Source organism: Nerophis lumbriciformis, linkage group LG18 (genome assembly GCF_033978685.3).
Source record: "Nerophis lumbriciformis linkage group LG18, RoL_Nlum_v2.1, whole genome shotgun sequence".
Taxonomy (NCBI): Eukaryota; Metazoa; Chordata; class Actinopteri; order Syngnathiformes; family Syngnathidae; genus Nerophis; species Nerophis lumbriciformis.
In genome coordinates this window covers 24,808,850-24,830,000 of record NC_084565.2, presented here as the reverse complement: position 1 = coordinate 24,830,000, position 21,151 = coordinate 24,808,850, and the positions used below count along the sequence as shown (strand labels likewise).

General features: G+C 35.6%; 1 protein-coding gene across 1 annotated transcript in view; it reads right to left on the bottom strand.

Moving 5' to 3' along the window:
- fgf22 (fibroblast growth factor 22) overlaps positions 1–21,151 on the bottom strand; it is a 141,521-nt gene that overhangs the window by 17,001 nt on the left and 103,369 nt on the right. The window contains exon 2 of the mRNA XM_061977887.1: positions 6,541–6,644. Coding sequence (XP_061833871.1) covers positions 6,541–6,644 — 104 coding nt within the window. The remainder of the gene's footprint in view (positions 1–6,540; positions 6,645–21,151) is intronic.

The window sequence follows — 21,151 nt, the reverse complement described above, 5'->3', positions numbered from 1 at the left end:
TTAAGTATCTAATTTACTTAAAAAAGCAGGATACATTTTGTCAAATGATATGAAACCATGTCTTAATAACAAATATTATTCCCCAGCCTTAGGTCAGGCTGATTACAAAATAAATACTAATCAAAAGAAAGGACTCCAAAAACCTGATGAAATATACATTTATGTATAATTACGCACTGCTAAAATAAATACATTCTAACTTTATCAAAAGTAAATAATAATAATAATAATAATAATAATAAATATGTTTCTTAACTGAACTGTTAATCAAATTAAAGTGCAAATGAAAATATAGCTTCACTACTTGAGTCATATTTTTTGCACTTAAGACACCTGTGCAAAAGAGGGGCATGGGGCCCACTCAAATATTAGCATTAAATTAGTAATCTTGCTCTTGCGCTCATTAAGTATCTAACTTACTTTAAAAAAGCATGATAAACTTTGTCAAATGATATGAAAGCATGTGTTAACAACAAATATTATTCCCAAGGCTTAGGTCAGGCTGATTACAAAATATATACTAATTAAATATACTGCAAAAGAAAAGACTCCAAAAAACTGATGAAATATACATCTATATACAATTATGCAGTGCTAAATAAATACATTCTAACTTCAATAAAAGTAAATAATAATACATATGTCTCTTAACTGAACTGTGAATCGAATTTAAGTGCAAATGAAAATATAGCTTCACCACTTGAGTCATATTTTTTTGCACTTAAGAAATTTGTGCAAAAGAGAGGCCTGGGGCCCACTCAAATATTAGCGTTAAATTAGTAATCTTACTCTTACGCTCATTAAGTATCTAATTTGCTTAAAAAAGCAGGATACATTTTGTCAAATGATATGAAACCATGTCTTAATAATAAATACTATTCCCCAGGCTTAGGTCAGGCTGATTACAAAATAAATACTAATCAAAAGAAAGGACTCCAAAAACCTGATGAAATATACATTTCTGTACAATTACGCAGTGCTAAAATAAATACATTCTAACTTAATTAAAAGTTAATAATAATAATAATAATAATAAATATGTTTCTTAACTGAACTGTTAATCAAATTAAAGTGCAAATGAAAATATAGCTTCGCCACTTGAGTCATATTTTTTGCATTTAAGAAACTTGTGCAAAAGAGGGGCCTGGGGCCCACTCAAATATTAGCATTAAATTAGTAATCTTGCTCTTACGCTCATTAAGTATCTAATTTACTTTAAAAAAGCAGGATAAACTTTGTCAAATTATATGAAAGCTTGTGTTAATAACAAATAGTATTCCCAAGACTTAGGTCAGGCAGATTACAAAATAAATACTAATCAAAAGAAAGGACTCCAAAAACCTGATGAAATATACATTTCTGTACAATTACGCAGTGCTAAAATAAATACATTCTAACTTAATTAAAAGTAAATAATAATAATAATAATAATAAATATGTTTCTTAACTGAACTGTTGATCAAATTAAAGTGCAAATGAAAATATAGTTTCGCCACTTGAGTCATATTTTTTGCACTTAAGAAACTTGTGCAAAAGAGGGGCCTGGGGCCCACTCAAATATTAGCATTACATTAGTAATCTTACTCTTACGCTCATTAAGTATCTAACTTACTTAAAAAAGCAGGATAAACTTTGTCAAATTATATGAAAGCATGTGTTAATAACAAATAGTATTCCCAAGGCTTAGGTCAGGCTGATTACAAAATATATACTAATTAAATATACTGCAAAAGAAAGGACTCCAAAAAACTGATGAAATATACATTTATGTACAATTACACAGTGCTAAAATAAATACATTCTAACTTCATTAAAAGATAATAATAATAATACAAAAGTCTCTTAACTGAACTGTGAATCAAATTTAAGTGCAAGTGAAAATATAGCTTTACCACTTGAGTCATATTTTTTTGCACTTAAGAAATTTGTGCAAAAGAGAGGCCTGGGGCCCACTCAAATATTAGCGTTAAATTAGTAATCTTACTCTTACGCTCATTAAGTATCTAATTTACTTAAAAAAGCAGGATACATTTTGTCAAATGATATGAAACCATGTCTTAATAATAAATATTATTCCCCAGCCTTAGGTCAGGCTGATTACAAAATAAATACTAAGCAAAAGAAAGGACTCCAAAAAACTGATAAAATATACATTTATGTACAATTACGCAGTGCTAAAATAAATACATTCTAACTTCATTAAAAGTAAATAATAATAATAATGATAAATATGTTTCTTAACTGAACTGTTAATCAAATTAAAGTGCAAATGAAAATATAGTTTTGCCACTTGAGTCATATTTTTTGCACTTAAGACACCTGTGCAAAAGAGGGGCCTAGGGCCCACTCAAATATTAGCATTAATTTAGTAATCTTGCTCTTACGCTCATTAAGTAACTAATTTACTTTAAAAAAGCAGGATAAACTTTGTCAAATGATATGAAAGCATGTGTTAATAACAAATATTATTCCCAAGACTTAGGTCAGGCTGATTACAAAATAAATACTAATCAAAAGAAAGGACTCCAAAAACCTGATGAAATATAAATTTCTGTACAATTACACAGTGCTAAAATAAATACATTCTAACTTCATTAAAAGTAAATAATAATAAAAATAATAATGATTAATATGTTTCTTAACTGAACTGTTAATCAAATTAAAGTGCAAATGAAAATATTGTTTCGCCACTTGAGTCATATTTTTTGCACTTAAGATACCTGTGCAAAACAGGGGCCTGGGGCCCACTCAAATATTAGAATTAAATTAGTAATCTTGCTGTTACGCTCATTAAGTATCTAATTTACTTTAAAAAAGCAGGATAAACTTTGTCAAATGATATGAAAGCATGTGCTGATAACAAATAGTATTCCCAAGGCTTAGGTCAGGCTGATTACAAAATATATACTAATTAAATATACTGCAAAAGAAAGGACTCCAAAAAACTGATGAATAATCAGTGTTTCCCACACATTCATTTATTTGTGGCGGCCCGCCACGAAATAATTACGTCCGCCACAAATGGATTTTTCGGCTTTTGACTCGCTCGACCGCTCATAAAAGCAATGGGACTGTCTGTGAATGTTGCTTGTAGTTACAACTCCGGTGCAGTAGGTGGCGGTAGCCTACTATGCATTGTAACTCCGCCAATAGCACTTAATTCACCTGGTGGGCCAGAAGAAGAAGAAGACGAAGACGAAGACGAAGAAGACGGCGGAGTAAAAGAACGGACCGACCGGATCAAAATACGAGGGTAATATAGGTTGTCGGTAGATAAGTTATAGCTGCATCGCTCGCGGCTCGTCATATATTTAACGTTAATCCGCGATTTCACCGAGCGTTACACTGACGGTGAGCAGCCTGACGCTGCTTCATTAACACCGCCGCTGTTTGACTCAGTCACCTGTTTTCATACCGACGAGCTAACGTGTCCAGGTTATAACCCTGTTGTCAATAAACACACGTGTACTGAAGCTAAATTGTCCACTGTCCACTGCAGCATGTGAATGCAATGAAAATAATAAAATCTGAGCCAACCAGCTGTTAAAATGTTGTCCAGGTTAATGTTTTGGCCATTAAAGGCCCTTCATTTCAAGATTTCAACTGTGATCGGGCTTTAAACAGGTGGCTGACCTGTTCAGATGGGTGTAACTCAGGGGTGCTCACACTTTTTCTGCAGGCGAGCTACTTTTCAATTGATCAAGTCGTGGGGATCTACCTCATTCATATATATTATTTATATTTACTTATTTATGAAATATATGTTTTTGTTAACAAGTTAAAGGTGTTTAATGATAATGCAAGCATGTTTAACACATATAGTTGATATTGTTAATAAATTAAAGGTGTTTAAAGATAATACAAGTATGTTTAATACATATAGTTAATATTGTTAACAAGTTAAAGGTGTTTAAAGATAATACAAGCATGTTTAACACATTGTTAATAAATTAAAGGTGTTTAATGATAATACAAGTATGTTTAATACATATATTTAATATTGTTAACAAGTTAAAGGTGTTTAATGACAATACAAGCATGTTTAACACATATAGTTAATATTGTTAACAAGTTAAAGGTGTTTAAAGATAATACAAGCATGTTTAACACATATAGATTCCTTTCTTTCATGAAGACAAGAATACAATATAAGTTGGTGTATTACCTGATTCTGATGACTTGCATTGATTGGAATCAGACAGTGGTGCTGATAACGTCCGCATTTTCGAATGGAGGAGAAAAAAAGTCCTCCTTTCTGTCCAATACCACATGAAAGTGGTTGGTTTTTGGCATCTTATTTGTCCAGCTTCTGTACTCCTTTGTATACACTTTACAAGAAATACATTGTCGGCAAACTCCGTAGCTTGCTAGCTTGTGCCTGCCAGCTTTTTGAGACTCTTATTTTGTTAGCGCAACTGTGCAGTCGGTCTTTGGAGTTTTGACGACAGGTACGGCGCCAGAGTCTGTTGAAATAAAGTGTTTCTCGCCTTCCTGTCGGTAATTTTAATGAGCTAAATATGTGCATAAAGTGTTGTACTTATATTCCAACTCCGCGTTCTTCTTGGTCATCGCCGCTGCCGCCGTCACCCCCCGCCCCCCGACCACACCACCACAAATAGATGCCTGTCCTGTGGGAAACACTGAATATACATTTATGTACAATTACGCAGTGCTAAATAAATACATTCTAACTTCATTAAAAGTAAAGAATAATAATACATATGTCTCTTAACTGAACTGTGAATCAAATTTAAGTGCAAATGAAAGTATAGCTTCACCACTTGAGTCATATTTTTTGCACTTAAGACACCTGTGCAAAAGAGGGGCCTGGGGCACACTCAAATATTAGCATTAATTTAGTAATCTTACTCTTACGCTCATTAAGTATCTAACTTACTTAAAAAAGCAGGATAATCTTTGTCAATTTATATGAAAGCATGTGTTAATAACAAATAGTATTCCCAAGGCTTAGGTCAGGCTGATTACAAAATATATACTAATTAAATGTACTGCAAAAGAAAGGACTCCAAAAAACTGATGAAATATACATTTATGTACAATTACACAGTGCTAAATAAATACATTTTAACTTAATTAAAAGTAAATAATAATAATACAAAAGTCTCTTAACTGAACTGTGAATCAAATTTAAGTGCAAATGAAAATATAGCTTCACCACTTGAGTCATATTTTTTTGCACTTAAGAAATTTGTGCAAAAGAGGGGCCTGGGGCCCACTCAAATATTAGCGTTAAATTAGTCATTAGGTATCTAATTTACTTAAAAAAGCAGGATAAACTTTGTCAAATGATATGAAAGCATGTGTTAATAACAAATACTATTCCCCAGGCTTAGGTCAGGCTGATTACAAAATAAATACTAATCAAATATACTGCAAAAGAAATTACTCCAAAAAACTGATCAAATATATATTTATGCGCAATTACGCAGTGGTAAAATAAATACATTCTAACTTCATAAAATTGAATAATGATAATAAATGTTTTTTAACTGAACTCTTAATCAAATTAAAGTGCAAATGAAAATATAGCTTCATTACTTGAGTCATATTTTTTGCGCTTAAGAAACTTTTCTATGACTTTAGCTGCAGACTTTTTCTGTTTGTTTGAGACTGTCATAGCTACTACAAGAGGTGGAAAAGTGTATTCTGGACCACAGCTGAGAAACATATATTTTCTGTGGCCCTCTAGGGGATGCTCGCGGCCCAACTATGGTTAAGAAACATTGTCTTAAAGTAAAATAAAGGTACTGTAAAAAACATTTTATTTAATTTATTTGACTTTTACAGTCAGACATGCTTTTCAACTTTGCTTTATCCTACTCCTTTTCACATATGACGAATTATGTGACGTTCCTTTCATATAACTTAAGCATAATAACTTGTTTAGCTTTTAAACCCATATTCAATAAAATAATTGATTAATTAACAAACCATTTAAAATGTACGACTTGTCCAGGGTGTAACCCGCCTTCCGCCTGAATGCACCCCCCGCGACCCCGAAAGGGACAAGCGGTAGAAAATGGATGGATAGGCATTTCAAATGTAATTTTTTTTTCAACAGTTTTACATTTTTTTGTTTGTTTTTTCCATATTTTTAAATGTTTTATTTTTGTTTTATTCATAAATTAAATATATAAATTATTCATGATTATCCAAATATTATACAGTATGGATACCATACAGGCCAACATTTTTTTCTTTGTAATTGTCCTTTTTTTAATGTAATAGCAGAAGATAGTTTATGTATAATTATTTGTTTTTCAATCTACATTTACACATATTTCCCAATTCGTAACTTTTTTTTAAATGTTTGATTTACTATCTTGTTCATTTTTTTTCTTAATATTTGAATAAAGGCCAAAACTTACTGCAGTATTTTTTTGGAACTTTTTTTGTAGTGTGACCCTAAACCTCTTATACAAAGTTATTTTACTCTTAGAAGAAGAAAAAAAAATTAGTCGCAGACCATGTTGGACAAAGGGGTATAAAAAAAAAAAGACTGTCAGGTTTTATACGCACCGATCCGAAGAGCGTGCCTTTCTTGGACATGGCTAAGTACAGCCCGGTACTGACAGATTTGATGGCAACAACTCCCACACTGACAGATCGAATTTCCATCAGGCCTGCAAAATAAAAGGGGTGAAAGAAGAACAAGAGTCAGCGTCCTCATCAAAAGCAGCTCAATCAATAGGATGCCAGATGTTGTGTGGTTAATACAAGAGAAAGCACACATAGACACAAAGCTTTTTATTCACACGCTGAATTGGCTCATATTGCAGACAGGATTGGTATGGAACTGTTGGCCTGTTCCTCTCTTTAATCCAGGTGGGCCGCTCCATCAAGATGATAGTTAAAAACAGCTAAAAACAAGTCGTCTGCTGGCTTCTCCAGCGCTCCATAAGTTGGCAAGCTTTTGCAAGCTAATTGTTTCCCCGGGCACCCGCTTGCAAACAAGTCCCATGTGGTTTACGCTTCATCTGGATTTTGTTTGCATGCTTTAAAAAACATAAAAATAATATTGAAAGGTGTCAACCATTTTCATGACTCAACATGTTGACAACATGACTCAAAATATATATGATTTCAAAATAATATATATTGTTAGATATTAGACTAGCCTTGTGGCATAGTGGTACACACTGTTGCTTTTTGTGCAGACGAGTTTGATTCCTTGGCAGGGCCCCCTAACACCACCCATTGGAGATATCCAGTACCAGTTTTAAACCTGGACAAATGGGAGGGTTGCGTCATTCATTAAATATTAAGCCAAATTGTTCATGCAATTGACTCGCTGTATTAACCCCTTACGGCATGGGTGTCAAACTCTGGCCCTCGAGCCAAATTTGGCCCGCCGTGTTATTTCATTTGGCCCTTGAGGCAATATCAAATTAACATTAGAGCTGGCCCGCCGGCATTATACAGCGACGGTGCTGCTTTTCCACCGCATTCGCAGTTAATACTCATACTTGCCATCCCTCCCGATTTTCCCGGGAGACTCCCAAATTTCAGTGCCCCTCCTGAAAATCTCCCGGGGCAACCATTCTCCCGATTTCCACCCGGACAACATTATTGGGGGCGTGCCTTAAAGGCACTGCCTTCAACGTCCTCTACAACCTGTCGTCACGTCCGCTTTCCCTCCATACAAACAGCGTGCCGGCCCAGTCACATAATATATGCGGCTTTTACACACACACACAAGTGAATGCAAGCCATACTTGGTCAACAGCCATACAGGTCACACTGAGGGTGGCCGTATAAACAACTTTAACACTGTTACAAATATGCGCCACACTGTGAACCCACACCAAACAAGAATGACAAACACATTTCGGGAGAACTTCCGCACCGTAACACAACATAAACACAACAGAACAAATACCCAGAAGCCCTTGCAGCACTAACTCTTCCGGGACGCTACAATATACACCCCCGCTACCACCAAACTCCGCCCCCGCCCACCAAGTTAATGTTGATATTTACCTCAGAAGGCTGCAAATAGAAAAGAGTCATTACATTTTTATTTAAATTGTATTTAATATACCATTGATATTTTTTCGTTTGTTTTTTGAAAGTTGATTTTGCACTATTAAGTTATATAAGCGTTGCTTATATAACTGTGTTAAAGCAAATCAGTGTAGCAAACTGAGCAATAATTAACTTTACATTCATGCACTTTCTCTTGCTACTTCAAGGCTTGAATGTTTGATTCATTCATTATTGTTATTTTATTTTCAAATTTATTACTAGCCTGTGGAAAAAGTTTATTTTGATATTTACCTCAGAAGGCTGCAAATAGAAAAGAGGAATTACATTTTTATCTACATTTTATTTGATATGCCATTGATATTTTTTTAATTATTATTATTATTTTAAACTCGATTTTGCATGTCACTATAAAGTTATATAAGCCTTGCTTGTTCAATATTCAATGCAAAACTTGTTTGGGTCCCTACTAAAAGGTTAATTTGTTCAACCTTGGCCCGCGGCTTTGTTAAGTTTTAAATTTTGGCCCACTCTGTATTTGAGTTTGACACCCCTGCCTTACGGTGAAAAAGCTAAAAGACACAAAACAAGATTTTAAATTACTCTAATTTGCTTTGGCTGCAAGGTGGCCTAGTGATTATATGTTGGCCTCACAGTCAGAAGAATGAAGGTTTGAATTTGTCTATGGACTTTCACATTCATCCAGGCCATTTTATAGTTTTTTATACTTTATATGTCACAGTAACATCTGATGGTAGGTGTGAAAAAGAGATAAACAAATGGATTGCCATGTCAAAATAGGTTTTTATTATCTTAAGAATATAGCCAGAGTTCGCCCAATTCTCTCTCAGGGCAACACGGAGATGCTAGTGCATGCTTTTATTACAAGTCGTATAGATTATTGTAAAGCCCTGCTTTCTGGTCTTCCTAAAAAGGTTATTGCACCTTTACAATTACTCCAAAATTCAGTGGCACGTGTCCTGACGAAGACCAGAAGGTGGGCTCACATTACACCAGTTTTAAAATCTCTGCATTGGCTCCCCGTGTGTTTCAGGATCAATTTTAGGGTTCTTCTTATGGTTTACAAATGTTTTTATGGTATTGGGCCTTCTTATCTTTCATATTTGCTTTTACCCTATGAACCTTCCCGGGCCCTGAGATCCTACGGCACTTATCTCCTAATTATTCCTAAAGTCAGGACACAAAGTCACGGGAGGGCATCTTTCCACCATTATGGCCTTCGTCTATGGAACAGCTTGCCGGAGGACCTCAGGGCTGCGGCGAACGTTCATTTGATTTGGCTTTTACCTGATATTAATTATTTTATTGAAGTCATTTGTATTTTTATTCTATTAGTTATGCAATATTTTATTTAGTTATATTTATTTACTGTGTGTATATATGTATATATATATATATATATAGGGATGTCCGATAATGGCTTTTTGCCGATATCCAATATTCCGATATTGTGCAACTCTTTAATTACCGATACCGATATCAACCGATATATACAGTCGTGGAATTAACACATTATTATGCCTAATTTGGACAACCAGGTATGGTGAAGATAAGGTACTTTAAAAAAAAAAAATGAATAAGATAAATAAATTAAAAACATTTTCTTGAATAAAAAAGAAAGTAAAACAATATAAAAACTGTTACATAGAAACTAGTAATTAATGAAAATTAGGAAAATTAACCGTTAAAGGTTGGTACTATTGGTGGACCAGCAGCACGCACAATCATGTGTGCTTACGGACTGTATCCCTTGCAGACTGTATTGATATATATTGATATATAATGTAGGAACCAGAATATTAATAACAGAAAGAAACAACCCTTTTGTGTGAATGAGTATAAATGGGGGAGGGAGGTTTTTTGGGTTGGTGCACTAATCTTAAGTGTATCTTGTGTTTTTTATGTTGATTTAATAAAAAAAACAACAAAAAAAAACGATACCAATAATAAAAAAAAAACGATACCGATAATTTCCGATATTACATTTTAACGCATGTATCGGCCGATTATATCGGCAGGCCGATATTATTGGACATCTCTCTCTCTCTCTCTCTCTCTCTCTCTCTCTCTCTCTCTCTCTCTCTCTCTCTCTCTCTCTCTCTCTCTCTATATATATATATATATATATATATATATATATATATATAATGTATATATATATATATATATATATATATATATATATATATATATATATATATATATATTTTTTTTTTTTTTTTTTTCATATGTCCATCCATCCATCCATCTTCTTCCGCTTATCCGAGGTCGGGTCGCGGGGCCAGCAGCTTTAGCAGGGAAGCCCAGACTTCCCTCTCCCCAGCCACTTCGTCCAGCTCCTCCCGGGGGATCCCGAGGCGTTCCCAGGCCAGCCGGGAGAGATAGTCTTCCCAGCGTGTCCTGGGTCTTCCCCGTGGCCTCCTACCGGTCGGACGTGCCCGAAACACCTTCCTAGGGAGGCGTTCGGGTGGCATCCTGACCAGATGCCCGAACCACCTCATCTGGCTCCTCTCGATGTGGAGGAGCAGCGGCTTTACTTTGAGCTCCCCCCGAATGACAGAGCTTCTCACCCTATCTCTAAGGGAGAGCCCCGCCACTCGGCGGAGGAAACTCATTTCGGCCGCTTGTACCCGTGATCTTGTCCTTTCGGTCATGACCCAAAGCTCATGACCATAGGTGAGGATGGGAACGTAGATCGACCGGTAAATTGAGAGCTTTGCCTTCCGGCTCAGCTCCTTCTTCACCACAACGGATCGATACAGCGTCCGCATTACTGAAGACGCCGCACCGATCCGCCTGTCGATCTCACGATCCACTCTTCCCCCACTCGTGAACAAGACTCCGAGGTACTTGAACTCCTCCACTTGGGGCAAGATCTCCTCCCCAACCCGGAGATGGCACTCCACCCTTTTCCGGGAGAGAACCATGGACTCGGACTTGGAGGTGCTGATTCCCATCCCAGTCGCTTCACACTCGGCTGCGAACCGATCCAGTGAGAGCTGAAGATCTTGGCCGGAGGAAGCCATCAGGACCACATCATCTGCAAATAGCAGTGACCTAATCCTGCAGCCACCAAACCAGATCCCCTCAACGCCCTGACTGCGCCTAGAAATTCTGTCCATAAAGGTTATGAACAGAATCGGTGACAAAGGGCAGCCTTGGCGGAGTCCAACCCTCACTGGAAGCGTGTCCGACTTACTGCCGGCAATGCGGACCAAGCTCTGACACTGATTATACAGGGAGCGAACTGCCACAATAAGACAGTCCGTTACCCCATACTCTCTGAGCACTCCCCACAGGACTTCCCGGGGTACACGGTCGAATGCCTTCTCCAAGTCCACAAAGCACATGTAGACTGGTTGGGCAAACTCCCATGCACCCTCAAGGACCCTGCCGAGAGTATAGAGCTGGTCCACAGTTCCACGACCAGGACGAAAACCACACTGTTCCTCCTGAATCCGAGGTTCGACTATCCGGCGTAGCCTCCTCTCCAGTACACCTGAATAGACCTTACCGGGAAGGCTGAGGAGTGTGATCCCACGATAGTTGGAACACACCCTCCGGTTCCCCTTCTTAAAGAGAGGAACCACCACCCCGGTCTGCCAATCCAGAGGTACCGCCCCCGATGTCCACGCGATGTTGCAGAGTCTTGTCAACCAAGACAGCCCCACAACATCCAGAGCCTTAAGGAACTCCGGGCGGATCTCATCCACCCCCGGGGCCTTGCCACCGAGGAGCTTTTTAACTACCTCGGCAACCTCAGCCCCAGAAATAGGAGAGCCCACCACAGATTCCCCAGGCCCTGCTTCCTTATAGGAAGACGTGCTGGTAGGATTGAGGAGGTCTTCGAAGTATTCCCTCCACCGATCCACAACATCCGCAGTCGAGGTCAGCAGAGCACCATCCCCACCATACACGGTGTTGACACTGCACTGCTTCCCCTTCCTGAGGCGGCGGATGGTGGTCCAGAATTGCTTCGAAGCCGTCCGGAAGTCTTTTTCCATGGCCTCCCCGAACTCCTCCCATGTCCGGGTTTTTGCCTCCGCGACCGCTGAAGCCGCACACCGCTTGGCCTGTCGGTACCCGTCTGCTGCCTCAGGAGTCCCATGAGCCAAAAGAACCCGATAGGACTCCTTCTTCAGCCTGACGGCATCCCTCACCGCCGGCGTCCACCAACGGGTTCTAGGATTACTGCCACGACAGGCACCAACTACCTTGCGGCCACAGCTCCAATCGGCCGCCTCGACAATAGAGGTACGGAACATTGTCCACTCGGACTCAATGTCCAGCACCTCCCTCGTGACATGTTCAAAGTTCTTCCGGAGGTGGGAATTGAAACTGTCTCTGACAGGAGACTCTGCCAGGCGTTCCCAGCAAACCCTCACAATGCGTTTGGGCCTGCCAGGTCTGTCCGGCATCCTCCCCCACCATCGCAGCCAACTCACCACCAGGTGGTGATCGGTAGAAAGCTCCGCCCCTCTCTTCACCCGAGTGTCCAAAACATGAGGCCGCAAATCCGATGACACAACTACAAAGTCGATCATGGAACTGCGGCCTAGGGTGTCCTGGTGCCAAGTGCACATATGGACACCCTTATGTTTGAACATGGTGTTTGTTATCGACAATCTGTGACGAGCACAAAAGTCCAATAACAGAACACCACTCGGGTTCAGATCCGGGCGGCCATTCTTCCCAATCACACCTCTCCAGGTTTCACTGTCGCTGCCAACATGAGCGTTGAAGTCCCCCAGTAGAACGAGGGAATCACCCGGGGGAGCACTCTCCAGTACTCCCTCGAGTGAATCCAAAAAGAGTGGGTACTCTGAGCTGCTGTTTGGCGCGTAAACGCAAACAACAGTCAGGACCCGTCCCCCCACCCGAAGGCGGAGGGAAGCTACCCTCTCGTCCACCGGGTTGAACTCCAACGTGCAGGCTTTGAGCCGAGGGGCAACAAGAATTGCCACCCCAGCCCGTCGCCTCTCACTGCCGGCAACGCCAGAGTGGCAGAGAGTCCAGCCCCTCTCAAGAGAAGTGGTTCCAGAGCCCTTGCTGTGCGTCGAAGTGAGTCCGACTATATCTAGCCGGAACTTCTCCACCTCACGCACTAGCTCAGGCTCCTTCCCCCCCAGCGAAGTGACGTTCCACGTCCCAAGAGCCAGCTTATGTAGCCGAGGATCGGACCGCCAAGTGCCCTGCCGTCGGCTGCCGCCCAGCTCACACTGCACCCGACCTCTATGGCCCCTGCTATGGGTGGTGAGCCCATTGGAGGGGGGACCCACGTTGCCTCTTCGGGCTGTGCCCGGCCGGGCCCCATGGGGACAGGCCCGGCCACCAGGCGCTCGCCATCGTGCCCCACCTCCGGGCCTGGCTCCAGAGGGGGGCCCCGGTGACCCGCGTCCGGGCGAGGGAAATCTGGGTCCTTGGTTTGTGTTCTTCATCGAGGTCTTTTTTCATATGTATATTATATATTATATTTCATATGTCTTACTTGTATTTTATTCTTTATCTCTACACATGGTTCTTACTATTTTAGTTGTATTATTTTTATTTTCCAATGTTCCTCAGATGAGCCATTTGCCTCAGGGGTTATCGGCCGTGCTTGTGGGGGCGCTTTGTGTCAGCGTCCTGGTGGCCATGGTCTGATGACCTCCTGGTGAAGATGGCTCATGTGATAGTGTTTACCCACATGTCTCCTCTGTACTCAGCCATGCAATCATTGGTCCATATAGTTGCATATGTGTGTGTGTGTGTGTTTGTGTTTGGTATCTGTATTTGTGCGTACGTATCTGAAAATGGGGGATATGGGTCACCGGGGTATTGTTTTTAACTTTGTAAAGCCCTTTGCGTTGCATTTCTTTTATGTATGAAAAGCGCTTTATAAATAAAGTTTGATTTTATTTGATAAGACAGATTCAACAAAATGAGTCTTATATTTAAAAATAGAAACATCTAATTCGACACCAAACTCAGAGTCCTCACAACGTATGTGTGGTCTGTCCTGCTTTACGGCTGTGAATGCTGGACTTTAAACAATCAACAACTGAGAAAATTAGAAGCAACTGAAATGTGTTTTTTCACAAAAACACTCGGCATATCATAGAATGAAAAGAAAAGTAATGAAGAGGTATTGGCAAAAGCAAAAACAAGAAGATCTCTAGTTGCAGTGATTCGAAATAGGCAGCTGAAATTCCTCGGACATATCATTAAAAAAGATAGCTTAGAAAAGTTGATGTTAACAGGAAAACTAGTAGGAAAGAAAGCTCCAGGTTGACAACGAACAACATATATCAACAGCCTGAGAAATGTTATCGGAAATATCAATAATATAGAACTCATACATAGAAGGGACAGAAGACTGGAGAGCCCTGATCATCGATGCCTGCAAACAGGCCTGATACCCAATGATGATACTTTATGGGCCATTGGTCAAATCTAGTTTGATCAGTCTAGGTCTATGAGCATGAATTGATGAAGTCTGCTTCCAAGAGAGGCAAATAATCTAAATCAAATTGAACAGTCCTGTCCAGATTGATTGAAAACCCTGAGAAGGTTTCAATTTCCGTTTGGCACGGATTAGCATTGTGACACTTTTTGTGAGGAGAAGAATATAAACAGGAAATGTATGTCTCCTGCGTCACCATATAAGTCATTACTCGTTAAGAACGCAGATTAATTGCACGATCTACTTTGACCACACTCCTTTACTTTAACCGCGGATGGTTACCTGAAAAGCGACGTGGGTTCTCATAGTCCACGGTCAGTGTTTCGATCAATGCATATATCAGTGCAAAGCTGAGTGAGGAGGCTCAGGCTACGTTCATTCTTCAGGGAAAGATGTCCGATTCAGACTGTTTTTTGTCAAATCCCATCTTTTAATGAAGTCGTCCACCGTACAAAAAAAATAGTGATGTCTAATGTGAACACAATCTGACCAACATGTGGTGTTTACAGAAGTAAACATGGCTCCAATTCTAATAGGATTTTGTGCAATAGTTGAAGCGCGATGTAGCTGTAGTGATATTTTGAATATTCTCAAATAATATTCTGAAAAAAATCTTCATACAACAATTGTAATTTTTCAAGAACTGACAAAAAAAAAAAAGTCAATCAATATTACAAGAAAAAGTCGCAATATGATGAGAAGAAAATTGTCATGTTTGGAGGATTAAGTCGGAATGTTAAAAAAATAATGTAAAAAAGTATTTTTTAAATGTTAGAAATATTCATAATAGTACAAAAAAAAAGTCATGGTCGAACAGCAATCATCGCAATGTTACAAGAACAGAAATTTTGTATTTAAAAAATAGTGTTCCGAGGATAAAGTAATGAAAATTAATTGGTAGTATTTAAAGAAAAAAGTTGTAAGATCGCTCGCTGATGCTGATATTATGAAAACAATTTTCATGTAACAACAATTGTTGTAATCTTTCAAGAACAGACTCGTTATATTTCAATTAAAAAAGTAATAATCAATATGACAAGAAAAAATTAATGCTACAGAAGAAATTAACAAATTAAAAAGATGGTTTGAGAAAAACAGACTATCTTTAAATCTCAGGCAAATTAAAATAATGCTATTCGGCAACAGTTGAAGGGAAAGTCAAGCACAAATACAGATAGACGTGGTAGATATTGAAAGTAGAGATGTCCGATAATATCGGCCGATAAATGCGTTAAAATGTAATATCGGAAATTATCGGTATCGTTTTTTTAATTATCGGTATCGTTTTTTTTTTTGTTTGTTTGTTTTTTTAATTTTTTTTTATTAAATCAACATAAAAAACACAAGATACACTTACAATTAGTGCACCAACCCAAAAATCCTTCCTACCCCATTTACACTCATTCACACAAAAGGGTTGTTTCTTTCTGTTATTAATATTCTGGTTCCTACATTATATATCAATATATATCAATACAGTCTGCAAAGGATACAGTCCGTAAGCACACATGATTGTGCGTGCTGCTGGTCCACTCATAGTACTAACCTTTAACAGTTAATTTGACTCATTTTCATTAATTACTAGTTTCTATGTAACTGTTTTTATATTGTTTTACTTTCTTTTTTATTCAAGAAAATGTTTTTAATTTATTTATCTTATTTTATTTTATTAATTATTATTATTATTATTATTATTATTATTTTTCTAAAAGTTACAGTGTTTTGAGGATAACATTTGGTAATAAGTTGGTAATATTACAATAAAAAAGTTGTAAGAGTTATTGAGTGTGCTGATGCTAATATTAAGAAAACAATCTTGATATAACAGCAAGAGTCATAATATTTCAAGAACTGAGTCGTCATATTTTTTTAAAAGTCAATCAATATTACAGGAAAAAGTCGTAATATGATGAGAAAAAGTTGTAATGTTTGGAGGTTAAAGTCGTAATGTTACGAAAATAATGGAGTAATAGGAATATTTTTGTAATAGTACAATGACAATAATCGTAATGCAGCAAGAACAGAATTATTATTATTTTTCTAAAAGTTGCAATGTTTTGAGGATAATGTTTGGTAATAAGTTGGTAACATTACAAGAAAAAAGTTGTAAGAGTTATTGAGTGTGTCAATATTGCAAGCAAAAGTTGTAATGTGACAGGAAAAAAGTCGTAATTTGGGGGATAAAGTCCTGATGTCACAGAAATAATGTAGTTATAGGTTTTCTTAATGATAGGAATATTTGTAATAGTATGAAAAAATTCATAGTACAACAACAATAATCGTAATGCAGCAAGAACAGAATTATTATTATTTTTCTAAAAGTTACCATGTTTTGAGGATAACATTTGGTAATAATTTGGTAATATTACAAGAAAAAGGTTATTGAGTGTGCTGATGCTAATATTATGAAAACAATCTTAATATAACAACAATTGTTGTAATATTTCAAGAACTGACTCGCCATTTTCTTTCAAAAGTCAATCAATATTACAGGAAAAAGTCGTAATATGATGTGAAAAAGTTGTAATGTTTGGAGGTTAAAGTTGTAATGTTACGAAAATAATGTGGAAATAGGACTATTTGTAATAGTACGAAAAAAGTCATAGCACAACAACAATAATCGTAATTCAGCAAGAACAAAATTATTATTATTTTAGTTATTAAGTTATAATATTTTGAGGATACCGTTTGGCAATAAGTTGGTAATATTACAAGAAAAAAATTGTATGAGTTATTGAGTGTGCTGATGCTAATATTACGAAAACAATCTTAATATAACAACAATTGTCGAAATATTTCAAGAACTGAGTCGTCATATTTTTAAAAAGTCAAACAATATTACGGGAAAAAGTTGTAATATAGTGAGAAAAAGTTGTAATATTTGGAAGTTAAATTCGGAATGTTGCGAAAGTAATGTAGTAATATGAATATTTGTATTAGTATGAAAAAAGTCATAGTACAACAACAATAACTGCAATGAAGCAAGAACAGAATTATTATTATTTTTCTAAAAGTTACAATGTTTTGAGGATAACGTTTGGCAATAAGTTGGTAATATTACAAGAAAAAAGTAATTGAGTGTGCTGATACTAATATTATGAAAACAATCTTGATAAAACAGCAATTTTCATAATATTTCAAGAACTTACTAGCCATATTTTAAAAAAAAGTCAATCAATATTACAGGAAAAAGTCGTAATATGATGAGGAAAAAGTTGTAATGTTTGGAGGTTGAAGTCGTAATGTTATGAAAATAATGTAGAAATAGGACTATTTGTAATAGTACGAAAAAAGTCATAGCACAACAACAATAATCGTAATTCAGCAAGAACAGAATTATTATTATTTTAGTTTTTAAGTTATAATATTTTGAGGATAACGTTTGGCAATAAGTTGGTAATATTACAAGAAAAAAATTGTAAGAGTTATTGAGTGTGCTGATGCTAATATTATGAAAACAACAATTGTCGTAATATTTCAAGAACTGACTCGTCATATTTTTTTAAAAAGTCAATGTTACAGGAAAAAGTCGTAATATGATGAGAAAAACTTGTAATGTTTGGAGGTTAAAGTCATAATGTTACGAAAATAATGTATTAATAGAAATATTTGTAATAGTACAACAATAATAATCGTAATTATTGTTATTGTTAAAGTTATGATGTTTTGAGGATAACGTTTGATAATAAGTTGGTAATATTACAATAAAAAAGTTGTAAGAGTTATTGAGTGTGCTGATGCTAATATTATGAAAACAATCTTGATATAACAACAACTGTCATAAAAGTTTAAAAAAACTGACTAGTCATATTTTTAAAAAGTCAAACAATATTACAGGAAAAAGTCGTAATATGATGAGGAAAAAGTTGTAATGTTTGGAGGTTAGAGTCGTAATGTTACGAAAATAATGTAGGAATAGGACTATTTGTAATAGTACGAAAAAAGTCATAGCACAACAACAATAATCGTAAATCAGCAAGAACAGAATTATTATTATATTAGTTATTAAGTTATAATATTTTGAGGATAACGTTTGGCAATAAGTTGGTAATATTACAAGAAAAAAATTGTAAGAGTTATTGAGTGTGCTGATGCTAATATTATGAAAACAACAATTGTCGTAACATTTCAATACGTGCCTCGTCATATTTTAAAAAAATTCAATGAATATTACAGGAACAACCCGTAATATGATGAGAAAAAGTTTTAATGTTTGGAGGTTAAAGTCGTAATGTTAGAAAAATAATGTAGTAAAATGAATATTTGTAATAGTATGAAACAAGTTATAGTATATCAACAGTAGTTGTAATGGTATGACAAAAACAAGTTGTATTGTTTTTGTAATATTTCAAGAACTGACTCGTCATATTTTTTTAAAAAGTCAATCAATATTACAGGAAAAAGTGTTAATATGATGAGAAAACGTAATGTTTGGAGGTTAAAGTCGTAATGTTACGAAAATAATGTAGTAATAGGAATATTTTTAATAGTATAAAAAAGTCATAGTACAACAACAATAATCGTAATGCAGCAAGAACAGAATTATTATAATTTTTCTAAAAGTTACAATGTTTTGGGGATAACGTTTGATAATAATTTGGTAATATTACAAGAAAAAAGTAGTAAGATTTATTGAGTGTGCTGATGCTAATATTATGAAAGCAATCTTTATATAACAGCAATTTTTCATATTTTTTAAAAAAGTCAATCAATATTACAGGAAAAAGTCGTAATATGATAAGAAAACGTTGTAATGTTTGGAGGTTAAAGTCGCAATGTTACGAAAATAATGTAGTAATAGGAATATTTGTAATATGAAAAAAGTCATTGTGTAATGGTATGACAAAAACAAGTTCTATTGTTTTTGTCAATAAAGGTGTACGATAGCTCGCTGTACGAGTGTGCTGATGCTAATATTATGAAAACAATCTTGATATAACAACAATTGTCATAATATTTCAAAAACTGACCTGTCATATTTTTTAAAAAGTTAATCAATATTACAGAAAAAAAGTCGTAATAGGATGAGAAAAAGTTCTAATGTTTGGATGTTAAAGTCGTAATGTTACGAAAATAATGTAAAAATAGGAATATTTGTAATAGTACGAAAAAATTCATAGCGTAACAACAATAATCGTAATTCAGCAAGAACAGAATTATTATTATTTTTGTTATTAAGTTATAATATTTTGAGGATAACGTTTGGCAATAAGTTGGTAATATTACAAGAAAAAAATGGTATGAGTTATTGAGTGTGCTGATGCTAATATTATGAAAACAATCTTAATATAACAACAATTGTCGTAATATTTCAAGAACTGAGTCGTCTTATTTTTAAAAAGTCAAACAATATTACAGGAAAAAGTCGTAATATAGTGAGAAAAAGTTGTAATATTTGGAAGTTAAAATCGTAATGTTGCGAAAATAATGTAGTAATGGGAATATTTGTATTAGTATGAAAAAAGTCATAGTACAACAACAATAACCGCAATGCAGCAAGAACAGAATTATTATTTTTCTAAAAGTTACAATGTTTTGAGGATAACGTTTGGCAATAAGTTGGTAATATTACAAGAAAAAAGTAATTGAGTGTGCTGATACTAATATTATGAAAACAATCTTGATATAACAACAATTGTTGTAATATTTCAAGAACTGACTCGTAATTTTTTTTCAAAAGTCAATCAATATTACAGGAAAAAGTCGTAATATGATGAGGAAAAAGTTCTAATGTTTGGAGGTTAAAGTCGTAACGTTACGAAAATAGTGTAGTAATAGGACTATTTGTAATAGTACGAAAAAAGTCATAGCACAACAACAATAATCGTAATTCAGCAAGAACAGAATTATTGTTATTTTAGTTATTAAGTTATAATATTTTGAGGATAACGTTTGGTAATAAGTTGGTAATATTACAAGAAAAAAGTTGTAAGAGTTATTGAGCGTGCTGATGCTAATATTATGAAAAAAATCTTAATATAATTATAATTAATTGTCGTAATATTTCAAGAACTGAGTCGTCTTATTTTTAAAAAGTCAAACAATATTACAGGAAAAAGTCGTAATATAGTGAGAAAAAGTTGTAATATTTGGAAGTTAAAATCGTAATGTTGCGAAAATAATGTAGTAATGGGAATATTTGTATTAGTATGAAAAAAGTCATAGTACAACAACAATAACCGCAATGCAGCAAGAACAGAATTATTATTTTTCTAAAAGTTACAATGTTTTGAGGATAACGTTTGGCAATAAGTTGGTAATATTACAAGAAAAAAGTAATTGAGTGTGCTGATACTAATATTATGAAAACAATCTTGATATAACAACAATTGTTGTAATATTTCAAGAACTGACTCGTAATTTTTTTTCAAAAGTCAATCAATATTACAGGAAAAAGTCGTAATATGATGAGGAAAAAGTTCTAATGTTTGGAGGTTAAAGTCGTAACGTTACGAAAATAGTGTAGTAATAGGACTATTTGTAATAGTACGAAAAAAGTCATAGCACAACAACAATAATCGTAATTCAGCAAGAACAGAATTATTGTTATTTTAGTTATTAAGTTATAATATTTTGAGGATAACGTTTGGTAATAAGTTGGTAATATTACAAGAAAAAAGTTGTAAGAGTTATTGAGCGTGCTGATGCTAATATTATGAAAAAAATCTTAATATAATTATAATT